The 24,545-nt window shown below is 38.3% G+C and overlaps 1 protein-coding gene across 6 annotated transcripts in view; it reads left to right on the top strand.

Moving 5' to 3' along the window:
- DPP6 (dipeptidyl peptidase like 6) overlaps window positions 1-24,545 on the top strand; it is a 1,366,335-nt gene that overhangs the window by 838,247 nt on the left and 503,543 nt on the right. For all 6 annotated transcript variants that reach the window (XM_037835750.1, XM_037835752.1, XM_037835755.1 and 3 more), the window contains one exon: window positions 11,011-11,109. In XM_037835750.1, coding sequence (XP_037691678.1) covers window positions 11,011-11,109 — 99 coding nt within the window. The remainder of the gene's footprint in view (window positions 1-11,010; window positions 11,110-24,545) is intronic.

The following is a 24,545-nucleotide window of genomic DNA, read 5'->3' as shown; positions in this document are numbered from 1 at the left end:
TAGATGAACTCTTGGCTTCAAAGGATTTCATCTGGTGAACAGTCTGCAAAAGCTGGATGTTTAAATCCAGGATTAGGTCAGAAATGCCAAAAGTTCCTATCATGAATTGTAGACATAGTACCTGGTTTTAAATTTCATTGTCTCTAAGCTCTTAATACTGAATGAAACATGATATAAATTCATCTTTTCTTTATGATAAGAATCTACCAAGGAAATTAGATTGCCTCTGCAACAGACATCATTGGTTGCACTTCTTTTACTTAAAAAAAAATTGTAATTGGATGTAACAGTTGTGGCACCTAGCAGTGCCTGGCACAGCAGAGTATTTACTCAATAAACATGCCAACAGAAGGTGTTTTCATTTAGTCTTTTCTTTTTTACTAAGCGGCTATCCATGTCAGGTTCATCATTGATGTAACAGGCTGCAGTTGAGTGACAAATACCTCACTGGAACTCACGATTGACAATGCTGACGCTGAAAAATGAACAGTTTCTTTGATTTCCACATGTTCTTCTGAAAGGTGTATATGTGAGCAAATAACATTATCAGCTGTTTTAAAAAATAGCATACAGATGTTTCCAGGGGCTTATTCTAAATATAAACACTATTTTTACTGTGAGCCTTGGCTTGGGGTCCCTCTCTGCTTTAAGACTATGTTTGACTAGCCCACTGTAGTCTTTCTCAGAGTTTTGAAAATACTTAGTACTTAACATCTGCCATATTACCCATCGTAAGTGCTCGCTGTGTGCCAGTCATTATCATGTGTGGTTGATCTCATTTGGAGGCTGATCAGTTTTTTCCTAATTAAGGAAATTTGCCCCTAAAATTTTTTAAACTTTTATTTATTTACATACTTTTTAATCTGTAGAACTTAGTGCTTTATCTGTATTGTCATTAGTGTTGCCTGCCTGATAATTGCTATATTTTGTGATTTTATTAACATACCATTTTGGGAATAGGTTGTGGCAGATTCTGTGAATAATATCAATATTCAGACTGTACTGTAAATGAGGTTAGTGTTAGTTTACTAGCTCACTGCACATCTTTGTAGGTGAGTCACTTCGCCTCTCAGTAGCTCACTTTTACCTTCCATAAAATGGCTTTCCTTCCTCATGGTTGTTGTCAGGACCAGAAGAGATAATAAATGTCAGTGTACTCTGCAGACTATGAAGCATGTTAGACTTACGTGTTATTCCAATGGCTAATAAAAACAGAACCTTAGAAGACGCTTGTTGACTAACATGAGTAGGTTTTGTTACCAGATCAAGCTTGTCATCAGCTAACCGAGATTTGCAATGACTAAAATCACCTGGAGGGTTAATCACTTAATCCATTTTAGAGTGAAAGAATTTATTTCTAATTTAAAAAATCTGTAGAGAAAAGATTCCAAAATGTTCTCCAGTTACTATTGAACAACTTAACTATTTAACAAACACCTTAGGAAAGGAGCCTTAGCAATTTTAATCATATGCTGATTTATATAAAGATAATTACATTACTGCAGATTACAGCCTACCTTGCTATGCTGTTGATCTAACCAGAATGCCAAGTTAATTACGAGTGCTAAGTGGTCATCCATAATATGTTGACTTAAAGTGTTTAAAGTAAATGTTTATTTTTCAATGGTTCCTGAATTGCCTTCAGGATAAAATCCCAATGTTAAAAGCCACTGGTAACTTCTTGTGTCTCCAACTCCATGTTCCAGTTTCAGATGACAAATTGAGCATAGAAATCTTTCCATTTCCAGCATATAGAAGTGATAGAAAAGTAACTAATAAAAAACTTGGTTGCATTCAAAAATAAGAAAGGGGGTTCTTCATATAACTGGAATAGAGAGGTGTCCTTGAAGGAAGGACAAGTAGAAACCTACAGTCTCAAATTAGGATAAAGCTCTGCCACCTTCAAGCAATAGAAACTGAAGCAGGCCAACAGGAGGGACTGACAGCCATGAGAGTGCAGGAGCCTGGGTGAGTGCCACCTGTGTTCCTAGGTTCATGGTCAAAACTGATCCCCTCTCCCTTGGCCAAGGCCTTGAATCATGTCACCCATTTGTGGCAAAGTCCTCAAGTCCAAATTACCCAATGGGTACTGACTGACAGCTGTAACCCAGGCAGAGCTGCAAAACTACCTGAAGACATGCTTGAGACCACACGTTCAATAGTCTTTCATGATCCAGGACACTTGTGGGAGAGAAGCTTACAATCACAAATCACAAAGCACCTGCAGAAACAGTCCCCTTTAAAAGAACACAAATTTAACAAATCTAAAGATACGTAACTCATTAGGGCAGAGAATTTTTTTTTATTTTTTAAAAAACTTGTTATGTGATAGAGGAGCTTGCAAATATGAAATAAAAGCAGATGATCTTGAAAAAATTGATTACAAATATTAGAAATTAAAATATAATTATTTTACATTTTAAAACTCAGTAGATGGATCAACGAAGAGTCTAGATCTGCCATCTTAGTTTCCTGGCTGCTAAAACAAATACTGTGTAATGGGTTAACCTAAACAACAGGAATTTACTGACTCAAAATATGTTTTGAGGCTAGGAGAAGTCCAAAATCAAGACATTATCAAAGCAGTCCTTTCTCCCAGAAGTATATGGTGTTCTGGGGCTGGCTGCTGGTGATCCTTGTCTTTGGCTTTTCTATCACATGGCAGTGCACGTGGAGGCCCCTCCTTGCTTCTCAGGGTTCCATTGACTTCCAGCTTCTTACAGTGACTTTCTGTGTGTCTGAATTTCATTCTGTTTATAAAGGATCCCAGTAATAGGATTAAGAACCATCCTGATTCAGTTGGACCACACCTTAACTGAAGTAACCTCATCAAAAGGGCTTATTTACAATGGGTTCATGCCCACAGGAATGGATTAAGAACATGTTTTTCTGGGGTACACGGCTTCAAGCCACCATCCATGCTTAAAAGAAAAGAAAAGAATAAGTAGGAAGATTGAACTGAAGAAATATAAAAAATCCTCCCAAAGAGATAAAAAGATGGAAACTATGAAAGAAAAAGCTAGGGATATGGAAGTGAGACCTAGAAGCTTCCACACAGGTCCAAGTTGGAGTTCTGGAGAAAAGAAATAGAATGACAGAGAGGCAAAATTGAACTGGATATTCATTGAGAATATTCTTGATGTGAAAAATGGGTAATTCTTAGACTGAAAATACTACTGACTATTAAGCAAGATTTTTAAAAAATCCACAACTATTTTCTAATAAAATTTCAGACTATCAGCTATAACAAGAGAATCTGTCTTCATCTCTAGCCCCTTGCTAGCAGTGCCAACACACTGACAATTTCCTGAAAATGCTATATTCACTGATACTTTCATGCTCTTGCAATGCTTCCTGGCTTGAATGTTTTGTTTTTAACATTTTTTATTGTGGTTATTTATGTATATAACATAATCTGCCATTTTAACAATTTTTAAGTGGCACTATATATTTACAACATTTGGAACCATCACCATTATCTATTTCCAAAATGTTTTCAGCACACCGAACAGAAACTCTGTATCCATTGAGTGATAACTAGCCGTTTCCCCCTCATTCCACTCCCTGGTAACCTGCTATCTTTTTTTTTTTCATGAAAGAACTTTTCTATATTTGGATAGTTAATCACAGTCATCATCTACCACATGATTCACTGTGTTATACATTCCCATGTTTTACCCTCCAGCTTTCCTTCTGGTGACATACATGACGCTAAACTTCCCCTTTCCACCACATTCACCCACAGTTCAGCACTGTAATTATACTCCCTTTAATGTGCTACCATCACCTCTGTCCATTTCCAAACATTTAAGTTGGACCTAGTTAGAATTTATGCACATATTAAGCAACTGCTCCGCATTTTCTAGCCTCATTCCATATCCTAGTAACCTATAATCTAGATTTTATGTCTGAGTTTACATATTATAATTAGTTCATATTTAATGATATCATACAATATTTTCCTTTTGTGTCTGACTTATTTCACTTAACATAATGTCCTCAGAGTTTATCTGTGTCGTCATGTGCTTCAGGACTTCATTCCTTCTTACTGATGAATAATATGCCATTGTGTATATATATACCACATGTTCTTTATCCATTCTTCAGTTGATGGACACTTGAGTTGTTTCCATCTTTTGGCAATTGTGAATAAAACTACTGTGAACATCGGTGTGCAGATGTTTGTTCATGTCCCTGCTTTCAGCTCTTCTGGGTATATACCGAATAGTGGGATTGCCAGGTCATAAGGCAACTCTGTATTTAGATTCCTGAGGAACTTCCAAACCATCCTCCTTAGTGACTGTACCATTTTACATTTCCTTCAAAAGTGAATAATTGTTCCTATTTCTCCAGATCTTCTCCAACACTTGTAGTTTCCTGTATGTTTAATAGCAGCCATTCTAGTGGGTGTGAAATGGTATCTCATTGTGGTTTTGATTTGCATTTCCCTAATAGCTAGTGAAGCTGAGCATCTTTTCATGTGCTTTTTACCCATCTGTAATTTCTCTCTGGAAAAATGTCTATTCAAGTCTTTTGCTCATTTTTTAATCGTATTGTTTGTCTTTCTGTTGTTCAATTGTAAGATTTCTTTATATATTCTGGACATCAAACCTTTATCAGATATGTGGTTTCTCAATATTTTATCCCACTGAGATGGCTTCCCTTTTACTGTTTTGAAAAAGTCTTTTGAAGCACAGAAGTATTTGGTTTTGAGGAGGTCCCATTTGTCGATTTTTTCTTTCATTGCTTGTGCTTTGGGTGTAGAGTCCAAGAAACTGTCTCCTATCACTAGATTGTGGCCATGTTTCCCTACATTTTCTTCTAGGAGTATTATGGAACTGTCTCTTATATTTAGGTTTTTGATCCAGTTTGAGTTAATTTTTGAATAGGGTGTGAGACAGGGGTCCTCTTTCATTCTTTTGGTTATGAACATCCAGTTCTTCCAACACTGTTTGTTTAAAAACTGTTCTTTCTCAGTTGAGTAGACTTGGGAACCTTGTCAAAAAATAATTGACAGTAGATCTGAGGGTCTATTTTTGAGCTCTCAATTTAAATCCATTGATTGATATGCCAGTACCATGTGGCTTTATAATATGCTGTTAAGTCAGGAAGCATGAGTCCTCCAATTTCATTCTTCTTTTTCAAAATCATTTTGGCTATTCAAGGCTCCCTACCCCTCCAAATATATTTGATAATTGGCTTTTCCATTTCTGCAACATAGACTGTACAAATTTTGATTGATCTCTCATTAAATCTGTAGATCAATTTGGGTAGAATTGAAATCTTAATGATATTTAGCCTTCCAGTCCATGAACACAGAATGTTTTTCTATTTATTTAAGTCTTCTTTGATTTCTTTTAGCAGTGCTTTGTAGTTTTCTGTATACGGGTCCTTTACATTCCTGGTTAAGTTTATTCCTAGATAATTTATTCTTTTAGTTGCTTTTGCAAATGGAACTTTTTCTTGATTACCTCCTCCGATAGCTCATTAGTAGTGTGTAGAAACACCACTGATTTTTGCATGTAGATCATGTATCCTTCCCCTTTGCTGAACCTTTTATTAGCCCAAGTAGCTTTGTCATGTTTTGGGGAGATTTTCTAAATATAGGATCATGTTGTCTGCAAATGGTGTAAGTTTTACTTCTTCCTTTCCAATTTGGATGCCTTTTATTTCTTGTCCTTGCCTAATTTCTCTAGCTAGACCTTCTAGCACAAAGTTGAATAACATTGGCAAGAGTGGGCATCCTTGTCTTGTTCCCGATCCTAGAGGAAAAGCTTTCAGTCTCTCACTGTTGCGTGCAGTGTTAGCTGTTGGTTTTTCATATAAGCCCTTAATCATGTTGAGGAAGTTTCCTTCTATTCCCTACCTTTTGAAGTGTTTTCACCAGGAAGGGATGCTGAGTTTTGTCAAATGCCTTTTCTACATTCATTGAGATGATTATGTGTTTTTTCACTTTTGATTTGTTAATGTGGTATATTACATTAATTGAATTTTTTGTGTGGAACTGCCCTTGCATACCTGGAATAAAACCTGCTTGATCATGGTGTATAATTCTTTTGATATGCTGTTGGATTCAATTTGCAAGTACTTTGTTGAGGATTTTTGCATTGATCAGAGAGATTAGAGAAATTTTCTTTTCTTGTCAGATCTTTACCTGTTCAAAACAACTTTGAAGGGACTTGGAGGACAGGGGAGGACATTTCAATGCCCAAGTCAGTGTGGGATGAAGGGAAGAAGAAAATGGGTGCAGAGAGTGCTATTCCAGGCGTGGCTCCTGGTGCCCACCCCCTAGCCTTGAGGGAAGCAGCAGTGGGAGGTCTGATCCTTTCCTGGGGGATGGCTCCAGACAGGGGTGCCTGCAGGAGTCCTTTGCCACAAGTACAGAGGGGGACACAACCTAACACTGAGCCAGATATCGGCTGGCAGAGTGAGATCCCCACAGTTTCAGCTTTGCCCAATCAGATGCTTATAGGTGCCATGAGTTAAACAGCTTCTGAAGAGAAATAAGTAACTGAAGTAAGTACCATCTAGTGGGAAGGGCAGAAAGCACAGGGGGAAAAGGCAGGGCTTTTTGGAGCCTCTCCAGACTATCCCAGGCCTATCGGGGCTGGTCTACACACCCTGCCATGGTCCAGCTCTGTTTTGGCCAGGAAATACTGGTGATCCAACTGTCAAAGCAGTGCCCTAATACAAACCCAGACCACAGCTAAATCTTAGAAAAGAGAGAGAAACTGACGTTCAGAATAGACCCCATCAAGATAAACAGATGACCATATATCAGCAAAAAATCACAAAGCATACTAAAATACAGGAAGAAATGGCCCAAAGGAACAAATAAAAAAGTCAGAGAGACAGAATCTGGAGCAACCAATCGAAGATGTTCAGACAAATCTCCTGAGTCCATTCAAAGAAATGAAGGAAATATACATAAATAGATAGAGGATATTAAGAAGATATTAGGAGAGCATAAAGAAGAATTTGAAAGAATACATAGGAAAATAACAGACATTATGGAAATGAAAACCTCTGTAGATGAAATTAAAAATATACTAGAGCGCAAAACAGCAGATTTGAAGAGGTGGAAGAAAGAATCAGTGAGCTAAAAGACAGATCAGCTGAATTCAAACAGACAAAAGAACAAGTGGAGAAAAAAAATGGAAAAATTTGAGCAGGGTCTCAGGGAAATGATTGATAACACAAAGCACACAAAAATATTCATCATGAGTGTTCCAGAACGAGAAGAGAAGGGAAAAAGTCTAGGAAGAATATTCGAGGAAATAGTGGCTGAAAATGAACTCATTGAACACCTGGAGAAACTGGAAAAAGGAGCAAACTAATCCCAACGCAAGCAGAAAGAAAGAAATAAAGATTAGAGCAGAGATTAATGAAATGGAGAGGAAAAAAAACAATAGAGAGAATCAATAAAACCGTAAGTTGGTTCTTTGAGAAGATCAATAAAATTGATAAACCCTTAGCTAGATTGACAAACACAAAAAGAGAGAAGATGCAAATTTTAAAAATCAGATTCTAGAGCAGGTTAATTACCATGGACCCCAAAGAAATAAAAAAAGATCATAAGAGGATACCATGAATAACTATATGCTAATAAATTAGACAATGTAGATGAAATGGACAACTTCCTAGAAACACACAAACAACCTACACTGACCTGAGAAGAAATAGAAGACCTCAACAAACCAGTCACAAGAAGAGATTGAGTCAGTCATCAAAACCTACCAACAAAAAAAAAAGTCAGGACCAGATGGCTTCACAGGCGAATTTTACCAAATCTTCCAAAAAGAATAATACCAATCCTGCTCGAACTCTTCCACGAAATTGAAGAAGAAGGAACACTACATAACTCATTCTGTGAAGCCAACATCACCAATACCAAAGCCTGATAAAGATACCACAAGGAAGGAAAACTACCGACTGATCTCCCTAATGAATATAGAAGCAAAAATCCTCAACAAAATACTTATAAATCAAATCAAATATTCTTTTGTCTCCTTCATCTTGGCTAGCAGTTTGTTTCCTCAAGCGTGTCTTTCCAGGATTCCTCCCACTTTCTTATTGTCCATTAGAATGTTGGTATGGTAGGTCCCACTTCATGTTTCTATCAGCACCGTTCCTATAATTTCATTATTATTTGTTTTGACTTTGGTTCCCACTACTCTGTCAGCTTCTTGAAGTCAGTCAGTTTTGATTCTTCTGGGCTCAGCATGGTTCCCCGAACATAGAAGTCACTCATGCTTGTTACTACCTTAAATAATTTTTGGAATGCAACAAACTATAAATAAATTAACTCCTAAGATAATAGTTGAATGTGTGAACAAATCAGCTGGGTTCAGAGAGGTCAGTAGCGAGTTTTTTAATGTAGCACAGCTGATTATTGACAGAGTTGAGCTTTCTGGCTTGACCTGAGTACTTTTTATAGTATATTTTATAATTCCTCTGCCACAACCTCTTTCTATGTAAAAGTCCTAAAACAGTTTTTTTTTTAATGAAAAAAACAGTTATTTATGAAAAGAAAAAGTTTTAGAAGTAAATGTTGCCTTTCCTTCCATTACTTCAAAGTTCGTTTAAATGAAAGTCTTACATTCCTTTTCTCGTTTGACACATGGATACCTCAAAATGAGAAGATGTAATCATTCCTTGAATAATGAAGTTTCATCAAATGGAATTGTTTTAATATGATTTATTAGTCAAGGTTCTCTAGGGAAACAACTGACAGGATGTATATACATATATATACACACATGTACATAAACATATATACATATATATAATATAAATATTATGAGATTTTTATAAGAATTGTCTCACACAACTGTGGGAATGGGAAGTCCAAATTCTGTAGAGCAGGCCAAAAGCTGGAAATTCCAAAGAAATTTTTCGATGAATTCCCCAGGAGAAGCTGGCTGGCTGAAGTAGAGGGAAATTCTTTCTTCCAACTGCTGAAATCATCACTTCTTTTAAAGTCTTCAGCTGATTGGATGAGACTTCTCTCACTGTTGAAGGCAATCCCCTCAATTGATTGTAATCAGTCATCGATACAATCAACTTCCTACCTATTTAAGTCCATGAAAGATCCTCATAGTAACAATCAGACCAGTGCTTGCCTCACCAAACGACGACACCATAACCTGGCCAAGTTGACATATGAACTTAACCATCATATATGTTAATTTGTTTTATGATGATACACTTAAAAGTGCCTTGAAAAATTTTATGCTTTTTAACTGCAAGATCACAATGTAACTGTACTAGATCTATGTCTAGTAATCCTTAAAATTTTATTTTTATTTATTTCCATACTGAAATATATCATGTTTGGAAGTTGTGTGTTTTTATCCAGGGCTGTTTCAATCTCAGATAGCAAGTTCATAGAGGAAGAACTTGATTTGGTTTTAGATGTGTAGCAGCTGGGATAGCTCCACATACAATCATCTCTAATAATGGGGCCACTTTGCATTACATCATTTTGTAATTTTCAAAAAATTTTATACCCATTAATCCTATTTGATATTGAAGAAATCAGTCAATGCACAAAGCAACACATGACTTTCCTCACACCTCAGTAATCTTTAATTTTCAGAGTCCAAAAGGAAAAATAATAATGAAAATAGAAAAAGAATAAAAATGAAAAAAAAATATATGCATTAGATTCCTAGAAGAAGCTTCAGGGATATCATTCAGATATTACCTATTGCCTTTTTACTATGTAATTCCAACAAATTGTCTTGCCATTTTCCTGACCTGTCACAGATATAGAAACAAAAGAAGAGTACACGGTGTAGAGGGCAAACACAATGACAGTCCAAAAAGTGAAAGGTGGTGGTTCAACAGCCAGGAATTGAAAAGAGAAACAAGACATAACAACTAGACATAAAAATGCAAAAACACAACATGCAACTCAAGAAACATGCAATTATATTCAGCATTTTCTGTTTAGGTGGGCAGGGAAAGATACAAACATTTTGGGGAGATAATGTGATTCCAAAATGGTCATGTTAAGATAAGATTTTCTTGAGTTTCTGAGCACGCACATTCATTTAACAGCAGTGAGAGTGGTTTAACGGACTGAGTCTTTACATTTTTGTCTATTAGTTTAGATTCACGAGGTCAGGCATCCTGCCAACTTCTCTGCAAGTTCTTTGTCTTTTCAAAGTAGATAGATGTTTTTTTTTTGTGCCTCTAAATGGAGAGAGCCTCTTCTGAGGGAGATCTAAGACTCCAAGAGCTTTGACTTCTAGAAATAGGATCACAGCTGTCAGGAGGGTAAAGTCTTACCCACAGGTGTCATTAGCTAGACAGTAATAGTTCAGTACCGTCGTAGGTTTATCCCATGTGCTTACTCTTAAGCATAATAATCTAGATGAGGCAGGATGGAATCTGGTGGTCATCACATAAACATGTGGAGTGATTCCATCTAAACAAGAGCTAATCCACAACCCAGATAAAGCCAGGGTCAAATGAAGTTTATAGGGAGTAAAAACCTAAAGAACAATCCATTTGTCTTTGAATTCTCGGCATCCAACATGCTGCTTGTAGTCTGTGGTATTTATAATTGCTTAATGAATGATTGACTGCCTAATACAATTAAGATCAGTTCTGGACATGTGCCCTTTCCTATCTTGACCATTCCCACACCTTAAACAGGTCATTGCTTTCTCCTAAAATTCTAGAAGTGCATTTGCTTTGCTAAATGTTCATAAATTCATCTTAAAATAATTATTTACTTTCATACTAAAGAAATGTGATCATTTATGTGTAGCAAGTGGATGGAAGGAATGAGGCCATTTTACTGAATCTTGATCTCCTAAGCATAGTTTTTGATAGTGTAATTAAAAACAAAGGTATTAGTGACTATTGTAAACTATTTATGTATAGAAATTGTGTTTTACCATATTTACTATTTACATAGGGCAATCAGAATGTCTTATGTTCCTCTTCTTTATCTCACCCAGACACACACGCAAAGTTTAACTATTTGCTTTTCTTTTCTAGCGGAGGATAACAGTCTGTCTCAAAAGAAGAAAGTTACGGTAGAAGATCTATTCAGTGAAGATTTCAAAATTCATGACCCCGAGGCTAAATGGATAAGTGGTGAGTCCTAAGTCCTGTGTATGAATGAGAAATCATGTCCACGCTCCCTGTGACTTTTGACTTTTTTGTAGTTTAAATTGAGTAGTTTGTCTCTCTCAAACTCTGTCCTTGGCTGTGGAACTGGATCTACTGGACTTTTACTGTGATGATCATCTTATTATAATTCTAAGAAAATGTAGGATCTGGTAAAATTGGGCTGCTCCTTTTCTTATGGTGCTGCATCACAGACATCAGCACAGCATTACCTTCATGAGAAATGGGTCTGCTGGAGTTGCTTTCTCTATGTGTCACCTCCCTGAATCATTATTTCTCCCACAGAGATGTGAAATGTTGCTAACCCATGGGAACGGTACAGGGACACAGCTGAAACTTCCCTCCTTCCCCATGTTCTTTATTCCCTTTTGTGCTCTCCTTACTTTTACTCTCCACTAGACAGAGGGGCCAAAATAACTAAAAAGGACTCTTGGAGAATATTGCCAAGTGATTGAAACAATGGAACAATGTGGACAAATGCAGATAAATTAATTTTCTCTCTTGAACTGTAATCTGGATAAAATCTAGTGTTCCTGTTTTGTGGACATACTTTAAACAACAAAACAAAATAGAATTGGGAGTAGGAGGCAATATGTTCACAATGTCTCTTTTTTTGTTTTATAAGCAGGAAAGAATGGTTCAGAACATAATTTACTTCCTCTCATTGGATCTGAAATAAATTTAGCATACATTCATGAAAGGAAAGATGTAAGTTAATGCTCATCCATCCCTGAGGAGAAGTTTCAGAGAAGTCATATAAACTTGGTCCCGTTGAGATGGTTAGGGTTTGCAAATTAGATACAATAACCCTTGGAAAAATGTAAGTCTGAAACATTAACCTGTGCTAAACCCTAATTGGGCAGACCAAGGGTAAGCTGACCAAGGGTAAACTGAGTCATAATGTCAGAGAGAAAAATGAAAAAAAAATAAATTTTTTAAAAGCTAACAGAGAGGTAGAATCTAGGGATAAAACAAGAGACTAAAACCAAGGGACACCAAAGCCAGAGACACAGGGTTCAGAGAAGAAGGTCAGAGAAGGATTCTGGGAATACTTCATGGGGTGCTAAAATAATTGTAAATTTGGATGGCTCTCTTATATGAGGGTGTGCCTGTCTCAGACTTGACTACATCAGCTTCTATATGCAAGGAGACGTGTAAACAGAGACATGGACATAGGAACCTGTATAAGTTAATGTTATAAGGTGTTTTATTTCATGAACAAATTCATAGTGCAGATGATGGAGGTGGCCCAGAGGCAACAGCCAGGGTTTCTTTATATCCCCAAAGTTGAGAGTTAATACAAGCAATTGAGATGTAGACTTGTGCTCAGCAGATTACGCCCAACCTGCCTGGTCTATGGAATCTATTCATAAAGAACTCCTGTGGTTCTAAAGAAAAGTGCTCTTGGTGTTCAAAAGCTTCCTTAAGAACATACTTGCTTTGTAAATTTACACACTGATGTGAGTTTCTCCTAAGAAGTAACCAGGTTGTCAGATGTTCCTAAAGACCAGACGCCATTTGAAGTGTATTGCAACATAATCGGTTTTCCGCCTCCACTTCTTTTAACTGCCCTCCTACTTTTCTTTTACTTATTCCTCTTCCTGATCATTCCCTTTTTTCCTGCTTTCTAAAGATGTAACAGCTTAAAGTGAGTGAAATAACTTTGCATAATCAACTGAGCCTTTATAATTGATTTTTTAAAATACCATAAAGAGTTCATTCATTTTTTAAACCACAAGTCTAAGTGTTAAGAACCAGGGAACAGATTTGTAGGATTACAGAGAGTTATAGAGCTAGGATGAACTTCAGAAACTATTAGAACACTCAAGCATTCCATAAATAATTATTGAGAGCCTATAAGGTAGCAGGCAGATTGCTGGACCTAGGGAGGATGAGTGATTTGCCCATGAAACGATTTCTTAGTGGTAGACTTAGGGAGTTACCATCTATCACCACCGCCACCACTACCACCATCCTTTCTCCTAACTATCATTATCATCTACTGAGTGTCTACCATGTCTTAAGCTCTAAGCTAAGTACTGTATACATATTAAGTCATTTTTGCTCTCAACCGTCCTTAGTCCCATTCTACAGATGAGGAAACTGAGATTTATGGTATTTAAATGATTTGATTGCTATCATACAGTAAGTAGCAAAGTGCAGACTTGAACCTAGGTCTCTCTGGTTTTTATAAACTATGCTACATTGGTTAGGATCCACTAACTAGCTACATTGGTTTATTTGCCACTCAGTTTCCTTCCCAACCTCACCACGTATGTTGTGTGTTTTAACCAAGATAAGAGGCTGTGAACATTTCAGAATTACTGCCATTTCTTAAATTCTCTATTCTAGCATCCCTTATCCCCATGATGCGTACCTATATTGAAGTAACAAGACACCCAAGTGATAAAGAAAAATCGCACAATTCCCCACAGAGAAAAAACTTCTGATATTTTAGTGCATATTAACCAGCAGAGTTAGCAAATGTTATCTTAGGTTTAATAACTAGTAAGTTATTAGTTAATAATTATTAACTCTAGAACTAACGACTTTATTTATCAGAAGGAAATGGGTTTGGTTAGAGTTAAGTTTCTCTTCACCCATTTTTATACCAGAGGCTTCTCTTTTTTTTCATCTACCTTTTTTGGAAATAATTGTTACAATAGCCTTTAAATTCTACAATACCCTAAAGTCATTGTAGACTTCTCTCATATTTGTTGAAACCACTGAGGCATACCAAATGAGATAAGCAGAATTATAGAACAAAGGCTTATTCTAAGCTCCACTCTCACAGAGGAAGAGGCATACACTTCCTGGAGTTGGTCAAGGGGTAGTGTTCTGGTTTCCTAATGCTGCCAGAATGCAAAATGCCAGAGATGGATTGGCTTTTATAAAAGGAGTTTATTTGGTTACACAGTTACAGTCTTAAGGCCATAAAGTGTCCAAGGTAACACATCAGCAATGAAGTACCTTCACGGGGGGATGGCCAATGGTGTCCAGGAAACCTCTGTTAGCTAGGAAGGCACGTGGCTGGCATCTGCTCCACAGTTCTGATTTCAAAATGGCTTTCTCCCAGGACATTCCTCTCTAGGCTGCAGTTCCTCAAAAATGTCACTCTTAGTTGCACTTGGGATATTTGTCCTCTCTCGGCTTCTCTGGAGCAAGAGTCTGCTTTCAACAGCCATCTTCAAACTGTTTCTCATCTGCAGCTCCTGTGCTTTCTTCAGTGTCCCTCTTGGCTGTAGCTCCTCTTCAAAACGTCACTCACAACTGCACTGAGTTCCCTCTGCCCATCAGCTCATTTATATGGTTCCACTGATCAAGGCTCACTCAGAATGAGTGGGGCCACGCCTCCATGGAAATTATCTCGTCAGAGTTATCACCTACAGTTGGGTGGGGCTCATTTCCATGCTAACAACCTAATCCAAACATTCCAACTTAATCCCCACTAATATGTCTGCCCCACAAGATTGCATCAAAGAATATGGCTTTTTCTGGGGGACATAATACATTCAAACCAGCACAGGTAGTAAGTCTTCATATTCACTCAATTGAGTAAATTTTATGTCTGTTCTAGTATCGTAACCACATTGTGCCTTCTCACCCTCCTGGACCCCTTAATGTGCCGTGCTGGGATTCCATGATATGGGGCTACCATCCTGATGAGGTCTCTTGATTACTTCAGTCACTTAAGCCTGTTTGTTTACATGGAACAGTCATCCTGGGCTGTCCTGGTCCATTTACTCTTTTCTGCTCCTGGATGATGATTTCAAACCTTCTCCTCAATCCTCAGCCCTCCAAACTCCTCCCCATCCTCCCTCTCAGCACAACCTATCAGAAGAAAGCTTACACATACTTCTACCATCACATTTACCTACCTACCAGCATCTGCACCTGCTGCCCAATCTATGTTTGATCTAAAGTAAATAACTTTTTGAGGGATAATTGCAGCAAATCTCTCCTTTCTCCCCCAAATGTTCAATTATTTTACTCTTTATTTATTTATTCCCATCATCAAGAAAATATGCTAGTATTTCTCTCATGTTAAACACATGCACAAAACTTACCTTGACTCCACATTCCCTGCCAGGTACTGCCTGATTTTTCTGCTTCCCTTTTAGCTTGAAACAGTTGTCTATCCATGATGTCTCCAATTACTCTTCTCTTATTCTCTCTTAAGCCTATTTCATTTAGGCTTTCACCCTAATACTCTACTGCAACTCCTCTTGTCATGGTCAGAATAACCTCCAGGTTGCTAAATGCAATGGTCACTTCTTGGAACCCATCTTATTTGACATATCACCAACATTTGACTCAATGCTTATATCTCCTTCTTGATACAGTTTTTCACTTGGCTTCTAGGTTATTACATTCTCTTGACTTTATTTCTATCTCACAGTAGCTCCTTTTCTGGCTCCTTTGCTGGTTCTCCCTCTTCTCCTTGACTTTTAATGGCATAACCCCGGGCTCAGTCTTTGGTCCTTTCCCTTTCATATTTATAAAATATACTGAGGAACTACTAAATTTTTACCTCCAGCCCAAACCTTTCTCATGAACTGTAGGCCCATACATTCCAACTTTCTACTTGGATGTCTCACAGACATGGCGGCCTTACCTTAACATCTCCATGGTTGAGTTCTTGATCTCCCCCAAACGATAAAAGAAAACAAAAACACAAGAAAGCCCAAAAAACCTACCCTATCCATAGTTTCCCCCATCCCACTTCCTAGGAAATTCATTCTTCTGGTTGCTCAAACTAAAAACTTCAGAGTCGCCTTTTACTCGGTTCTTTCTCTTATGCCCTCATCTAATCCAGCTTTACATTCAAAATATGCAGCACCCCTCTTGAACCCCAATAGGCACTTAGAGTCATGACCACCTGGGCTGTGTTTGGCACCAGGCTACTAAAGAGGACAGTAAGTGGCACTTTGTCCATGGCTCTTCTCTGCCCCTCAGATAATGACTTGGGTGCAAGGAGAAAGAATCTCTTAAGTGGCTGTTGTAGAATGTTTAGGTTTCTAACTTTAAGGTGTCTGAATTCCTCAGGGATCTCATGTCTTTTCATTGTCTCCTCCCTCTAGGGGGAAATCATTTACTCCCATGACTTTAGTTACCATCTCATTGCATTGGGTTTCAATTGTGCATGTCCAGATCAGATGATCTTCTGAGCTATGAACTTGTAGTGTATGCATGCATACATGTGTGTTTCCTCACTGATGAATTTACATGTCCACTCGGATGGGAACTCAAATTCACATGGTTACTTCTAAATTAATCATCTCCTAATGTCTCCATGTTAGAAATTTCTCTGGTTCCCCACCATTCTTAGGATAAGGCACACATTCCTGGTCTTCAAGGCCCTTCATTTCTTGGGCTCTCCGCGATCATCTTTCATGCCTCATCCTTTGGTTGTCTCCCCAATTTTCTCTTAATCTAAGCTACTTGGACTTCTTTGATTGCTTCAAAAGTCCATATTCTTCCTTTCTAAGGGTTTCTTGCATAGATTGTTCCTTCTTCCTGGAACAATCTCTGTTTTCCTGCATCCAGTTATCTCTCCCAACTTCCACCTTACCTATTATCATTTTCCTTCAGATTCCTCCCTAGTATGCTTTCATTACATACATATTAAGGTAAGGTCCCTAGTATCCTTTCATTACATACATTAAGTATAATTATTTATTCACTATCTGTCTTTGCTTTCAAATGTAAACTCTACAAAGGTAGGGCCAATCTTTTATTTACCACTTTATTCCCATCATCTAGCAAAGAACCTGGGACAGAGCTATATGCTAACACTTTTTGAACATTTTCTCATTTAATATGTAAAGAACCTAGTTTTAGAGATGAGGAAAGTGTGACTTATAGATGTTAACTGACTTGACCAAGAACACTCACCTAGGAAGTTTCAGAGATAGGATTCATAAGCTTCATAGTAGTTAGGAGAGATGGATGAAAAAGTGGTCAGATGGATGTGTAGGTGGGTGGGTGGGTACATGGATGGATGGATGAATGGATGAATGGAAGGACAGATGGATGAGTGGATGAATACATAGACGAATTCAGGTCTGTCAGGTGTTCCTCTTGAGGGAGTCCTTCCGGCAGTCCACACAGCAGTAGGTACAGCTCTCTACAGTTACCTTCTCCCCAGGTGACAGCCACATGCAAAGAGATCTACATCACTGGGCTTGGGTTCCATCTTGGCTAATAAGATTCATGTCCCAGAGAAGCCCACATTTCCTGTAGCATTCTACAGGCATAGCATCCAGAGTTCCCACAAGGGACTTACTGGTTACAAGAGTTATCCCACTCAGGGAAACCCAAAGCCCTGCTCAAATGCATTTGGCCCATCTAGACTCATTTTTACCATTAGCAATGTTGAGTAGCAATAGAGTTGACATGCACCGTCTTTTCTGGTTCTCATGATTAAAGAGCAAGGTAGTAACTACACATGCATGTCCAATCTCGGGGAAGTTTCAGTGATTAGATAATGAATTCAGAGTAGAAGTTGACAAAAAGATAACTAAATGAAAATGTTATCGCTACTCAGAGAAATGCAGAAAGTTTTCAGTATAGTAGTACTGCTTTAAGCCTTCCAGAGGAATGAATAGAGTAAAGGGCAGAAGGCAAGGCCTCAAGGAAGATCCAAGAGGTGTGGCCAGAGAGGCAAGAGAACCAGAGCAATGTACCATGGAAGGAGATATGGGAGAAAATAATTTACAAGAGTTAGCACTCTGCTGATTTTGTAATGGCATCTGAAGAATATGTCTGTGAGAGTGTGCCCTGCTATAGCCACTCCCTTCTGCTCAACAGCCCCAGAAACTTGTTTGCAGCAAGTTATTTGGGCAATTTAACTCCTGTTTAGATTCTGGATTTCCCCCTAACCAGACTAATTTACATGCAAATGCCCTCACATTAACCTTGTTTCAGATTGTAATGGAGTCTAGAAAGAGGATGAAATGAGAAAGATATTTCTACATGAACAGCTTCCAGCTTCCTCCTCATTGCACCTGTGAAAAACAGAGCAAGTCACACCAGTATCAATGGAATTGGGTCACTCTACAACAGGTAGCTTGAAGCCACAGCACCTGGTGAAACCCCAGAATGAGACGGTCTCAACAAACATATTTGCTTTTGCATATTTGCCTTTTATGAAGGCAACCTGCACCAAACTTTGGAAATGATTTGATGAGCTCTGTGTCCTGGGCTCTGGCCAAGCTGAAGTCACCTGCCTCCTTTAGGGGACCTGCTTTTCTCTGTCTTCTTGTATCTTTAGGATTCAGGCAGGCCCTGGGCTGATTGGGAGAAGCCACTCACCAAGCCTGATTAGCTTGTCTGCTAGCTCCAGGCAGGGGGTGGCCCCACAGCTGATTCCAGCTCTTTCCTTTTCCCTGTGGCGTATTCAACTTTAGTCTGAATATGTTGGAAAGATCATTGTAGCTGGCAACAGAATCTCTTGACTGTCTGTGTTTGTTTATGCTCATTTCCATTAATCCGGCCACTTGTTAGGTGAGAGCCCTCTGTGTCTCTAGAATGGAATACTAGAGAGACTGTAAAATTGGAGAAAATTGCTTCGTTTTAATGTAGGAAAATATCAGCTGGCTGGTTGATACTGGGAAAGTATATGTTTTAGAAGATTAAATTGGAGTTAGTGCACAGGCCTCAAAGCAACTTGATTTCCATATTTGCTTTATCCTCTTCTTTTTCATTCTTCTGAAAAAGCAGATGGACTAACATAGAGGGAGAATTCAAGTTTAAAATGGTTTGGGTATTTCTGCTGCTTTTTGAAGGCCACATTTTTCAATCACAACTATTAAGTCTTAGTTTTTGGAGTAATGAACATGTTCAAAAATTGATTGTGGTGATGAATGTACAGCTATATGATGGTACTGTGAACAATTGATTGTAAATTGTGGATGACTGTATGGTATGTGAATATATCTCAATAAAACTGAATTAAAAAAAATAAAACTATTAAGTCTTAGAGGTGTAGAGATCATCCTTAGAGGTCATCTGGTACCGTCTGTATCAATTGGCCAGCAGTAACTTCAGGAAAATGCTGAAACAGGATAGGTTTCAAAAGAGTAAAAATGTCTTTTAAAGGATCAGTGAGTAGAGCGAGAGAATAATCATTTGAAGTCATTCCATAAAACACACGTTGGAGAAAATCATTATGCCTTATTAAAGCCCTTAAGAAATAAACTAAATGTAATTATAGTACAAGTTCGCTTAAATCACCAATTTATTTTCTCTCTCTTTTGTCGTGGTTATCAAGATTCTACTTTTCTTCAAGATAGGAGACTGTGAGTTGTCTAGCATTAAGGAGGCCAATTGTATCTCCAACAATTTTAATATTATAACATCTATCCACACTGTTGCTCCTATTTACTCAGACTGAGACTGTTTAAACAGCCACTTGTCTTATTGTTCTGTTTCTAGTATCATTCTGTAATGCAGCCTGCATATTTCTAGTATCTGAAATAAACTGTTTGAAAGCCTTCGGAAGTTTCCTACTGGAGTTTCCAATAGGTATTGTTTTAGTTTCTTCACTGCTGAAACAAATACCATACATTTTAATGGGTTGGCTTAACCACAGAAATTTAGTAGCTCACAGTTTCAGGGGCTAGAAGACTTGCTTACATCCAATTTCAGTTTCTGGGTGCCCAGCAAACTTTGGTTTTCCTTGGCTTTTCTGAACATGGAGGCATCTTCTCCTTTCTCTTCTGAGTTCTGTTGACTTCCACTTCTGGCTGCTCCACTTCTTTCTATTTATCCGATTTCCTTTGCTTGTGAAGACTTCAGCCATATTGGATTAAAGCCCACCTTCATTCAGTCTGGGCACACCTTACCTAATAACATCTTCAAAGGCCCTATTTACAAATGGGTTCACACGCACAGGACCAGAGGTTGAGCCCTGAATGTGCCTTTGTGGGGGACATCATTCAATCCCCAATAGGTACCTACAGGAAAAATTCAAAAGACAGTAGCATTTAGTGGCACTGGCAGCAATAACAGAAGAAGTAACAGAAATAATAGCAGTAACCAGGTCTATACTCCAATTACTTCACTTTATTCTTCACTAAAGTCCAAGGAAGCAGGAATTTTTCTCTTTACTTTAGAAATAAAGAAACAAACTCAAAGAAATGAAATAACTTTTTCAAAGTTACAAGGCTAGCTATAGAAAATCGAGAATGCCTCTCCCCCACTACACCTCCATGCCTTTCTTCATGGTTCTACCTGATTCCCCTATGTCCTTGTCTCCCACCACTCCCTCCCTTCTCTCTGGACCATGACATTCTGCTAGCTCACCCCTGACCAGATCAGATTATTTTATATCCTAGTGCTTCTCTCTTTGTTCTTCTTTTTTCTCTAAATGCTTTTCTTCAAAACCCCATTCATCCATTCTGGATTAATATAAAGTAAATTATCGCTGAGCTTTCCAAATTAGAATTAGTTGCTCACTCCTCCATGTTGCGATAGAATTCTATAAAACTTCAATGAGAATATCGACTGTAACATCATCTTAGGGTCAGCCAAACCAGGTGTGCCAGTTTGAATGTATTGTGTCCCCCAAACACCATTATCTTTGTTGCAGTCTTGTGTGGGCAGACGTATTAGTGTTGATTAGATTGGAATTCTTTGATTGAGTGTTTCCATGGAGGTGTGACCCTCCCAAATGTAGGTGACAACTCTGATTAGATAATTTCCAAGGAGGTGTGGCCCTGCCCAGTCAGCCTGGGCCTTGATTAGTTCACTGGAGCCCTTTAAAAGCTCAAACAGAAGGAGCAAGCCTGCTACAGCCAAGAGGGACACTTTGAAGAATGCACAGGAGCTGAGAGAGGAGCTGCAGTTTACAGAGACATTTTGGAGATGGCCTTTGAAAGCAGACTTTTGCTCCAGAGAAGCTAAGAGAGGACAAACGCCCCAAGAACAACTGAGAATGACATTTTGAGGAGGAGCTGTGACCTAGAGAGGAACGTCCTGGGAGAAAGCCATTTTGAAACCAAAACTTGGAGCAGATGCCAGCCACGTGCCTTCCCAGCTAACAGAAGTTTTCTGGAGGCGAATGGCCATCCTCCAGTGAAAGTACCCAATTGTTGATGTTTTACTTTGGACACTCTATGGCCTTAAGACTGAACTGTGTAACCAAATAAACCCCCTTTTATAAAAGCCAATCCATCTCTGGTGTTTTGCAAAAGGGCAGCATTAGCAAACCGGAACACCAGGTGACGCCATTCCCTCTGCAGAGGCTGGACCAGGGTTTGACCACCTCAACAGCAACAACAGGGCACAGAGTCAGAGATCAGTCAAGTTCTTCCACACAGCCTTCCTTTCCTCCCAGAGGTGCACAAACATTGTCTAAGTATCATACACATTGCTTTACAACCTCTGCCTGAGGTTACAACACTTCTGTTGCCTAAATGATTGCATGATGCTGAACCTGGGTGCTGATATGGTTTAATTCATGATTCGGGGAGTGGCTATGCCATAGAGTCAAGTCTCTGCAGGCTCAATGGGGCCAGCACTCTTCTAGCAAAGAGAGACTTGTTCTGACTAGTTTCATTACGTTATGTTTGGCAAGTATTGCCTCTATAGGAACTTTAAAAACAGCCTCCATCACCCAGGGGAATGAATCTCCCTGGCAACATGGAATATGACTCCCGGGGAGGAATCTAGACCCGGCATCATGGGATGGAGAACATCTTCTTGACCAAAAGGGGGAAATGAAAGGAAATGAAATAAGCTTCAGTGGCAGAGAGATTCCAAAAGGAGCCGAGAGGTCACTCTGGTGGGCACTCTTACGCACAATATAGACAACCCTTTTTAGGTTCTAATGAATTGGGGTAGCTGGCGGTAGATACCTGAAACTATCAAACTACAACCCAGAACGCATGAATCTTGAAGACAGTTGTGTAAAAATGTAGCTTATGAGGGGTGACAATGGGATTGGGAAAGCCATAAGGACAACACTCCCCTTTGTCTAGTTTATGGATGGATGAGTAGAAAAATAGGGGAAGGAAACAAACAAACAAACAAACAAACAAAGGCACCCAGTGTTCTTTTTTACTTGAATTGCTCTTTTTCACTTTAATTATTATTCTTGTTATTTTTGTATGTGTGGTAATGAAGGTGTCAGGGATTGATTTTGGTGATGAATGCACAACTATGTAATGGTACTGTGAACAACTGAATGTACAATTTGTTTTGTATGACTACATGGTATGTGAATATATCTCAATAAAATGAATATATATATAAAAAAAAACCAAATAGCCTCCATCTTGCTTGAATCCAAGTCAAGTGCTTGCAAAAACTTAAATTCCATTTCAAATTTTTTTGTTGTTTATTTGCATTACAAGGGACAGTTTTTTTTTTTTTTTTGTTTTTTTTTGTTTTTTTTTTTACTCTAGTGAAATAAACATATTTATGTATTCTTGAGGAACGGGACCTCAAGTGAGATTTGTATATACTTTCTTTCTCAGTGAGGTATATACCTTCAGAATATTATATGGTTGTTTTAAGGGCTTCAGGTCTTTTGGGGGGATTTTCATGAGGATCCCTTACAATACTCAACTGCACAGTTTTTCCTTTCCATTGGAGCAGATGAGCATGATATGCCTGGAGACCTGACATATTACTCTGCCAGGTCTTTATTCGAGGCTAGATCAACCTACAGGGCAGTTGACTTTATGGCCTGACAATGTCAGGCCTGACCATTTAAAGTCAAGAGTCCATCTACCTCAGCAGTCCCCAGGCCAGGACTCACATGTTTTGTTTTATTTAGTTTCATCCAAATTAAGAGACTCTGTGAACTCAGGTAGGTCTCAATTTACTGTTGCCTATTTAGCTCAAGGGTGAGATTTTTCTACACACTCATTCTAAAGTAGTCTTTTTAAAAAGCAAATTCAAAAGTACCATTAATTAGAGATGCCGAATCCTTGAAAGCAGTGATGCTTGCAGGGGCACTGGCATTATCATTTGTTGTTTCAATTAAATTATCCCACACAGTCCTTAACCATGTCAATCGACGAAAGGCTAATTAATTATCATTGACATCTTTTCAAAATGTTGGCTCATCTTAATTAATAAAAAAGAAGCATTTGATCTCTTCCATAATTGAGTATAGTCCCCTGTGACCCATCAATCCTTTTCCACAGCTTATCTGATTTTATGTTCGGATATTATTGTTTACCTCTCCGTCTTGTCCGCGATAGTAAGCTGCTTTGGGACCATAAATATATCTGGGTTACTATGGTATTTCCCTCATAGACCAGAGTGTCTGGCATGTAACAGACTCTCAATAAAATTTATTGATTGAATGAATGACTCAATGCATGTACAAACTGAATATTCATAGAAGAGTAGTTTGGGTAACTAAATTTCTGGTTGATGGAAGGTTAACCAGGTTCATTATTTATTGTAACCCTGTTTTGGTTTGCTAAAGCTGCCAGAATGCAATATATCAGAAATGGGTTGGCTTTTTCAATGGGGCTTTATTAATTTGCAGATTTACAGGTCTAAGGTCACTAAAATATCCAAATTAAAGCATCAAGGGGTAGATACCTTCTCTGAGGAAAGGCCAATGGCATCTGGGGTTCCTCTGTCACATGGAAGGCACATGGCCAGAGTCTGCTGGTCCTCTCTCAGGTTTAGCTTCTGGTTTCCATGGATTTCTCCAAAGTGTCTCTGGGCTTCTGTCTCTCTCAGCTTCTCTGAGCTCTCTCCATAATGTCTCCCACCCACAATGGGTCTGCCCCCACAAGATTGGATTAAAAGAACATAGGCTTTTCTGGGGGTACATAACAGATTCAAACTAGCACAAACCCTTAGCATTTTAAGAAATTATATGTGTGTGTGTGTATATATATATGTTTATAATGATAAATATGTACCTGATTCTATTTTACTGCTTTAATAAGAAGAATCTACTAGATCTTATTGTATTTTTTCTTTAGTGTAAGAAATGAGCTATGCCTGTCCAGATCAGGAGTTGGCAAACCATGGCCATGGGCCAAAGCTGGTCCACTGCTGTTTTTGTAGGTAAGGTATCAGTGGAACACAGCCCCAGGCATTTCTTTAAATATTGTCCATGTCCTCAGCTATCATGCTACAACAGCAGAGTTTGGATATGACAGAGACCATGCACTTGAAAAGCCAAAGTATTTACCATCTGGCACTTTACAGAAAAATGTCTGCTGACTCCTCCTGCTTTAGACCATCATTTTGAATAGTAATTCTCACCGGTTGCAAAAATTAGACTTAACATTAACTGGTCTTAGAAAATCCACTGGACTTTTTCATTTTTGTTTAAATATTTAAATATCAATATGAGAATGACTTACATTTTCCCCAAAAATGTTAACCTTGGAAAAAATATATTTAACAGAATTTGGGTTGGTTAGGTC

The sequence above is a fragment of the Choloepus didactylus genome, chromosome 5 (assembly GCF_015220235.1).
Source record: "Choloepus didactylus isolate mChoDid1 chromosome 5, mChoDid1.pri, whole genome shotgun sequence".
In the NCBI taxonomy this organism is placed as follows: Eukaryota; Metazoa; Chordata; class Mammalia; order Pilosa; family Megalonychidae; genus Choloepus; species Choloepus didactylus.
Note: the sequence above shows the minus strand (reverse complement) of the source record. Positions and strands in the feature narration are given on the sequence as shown.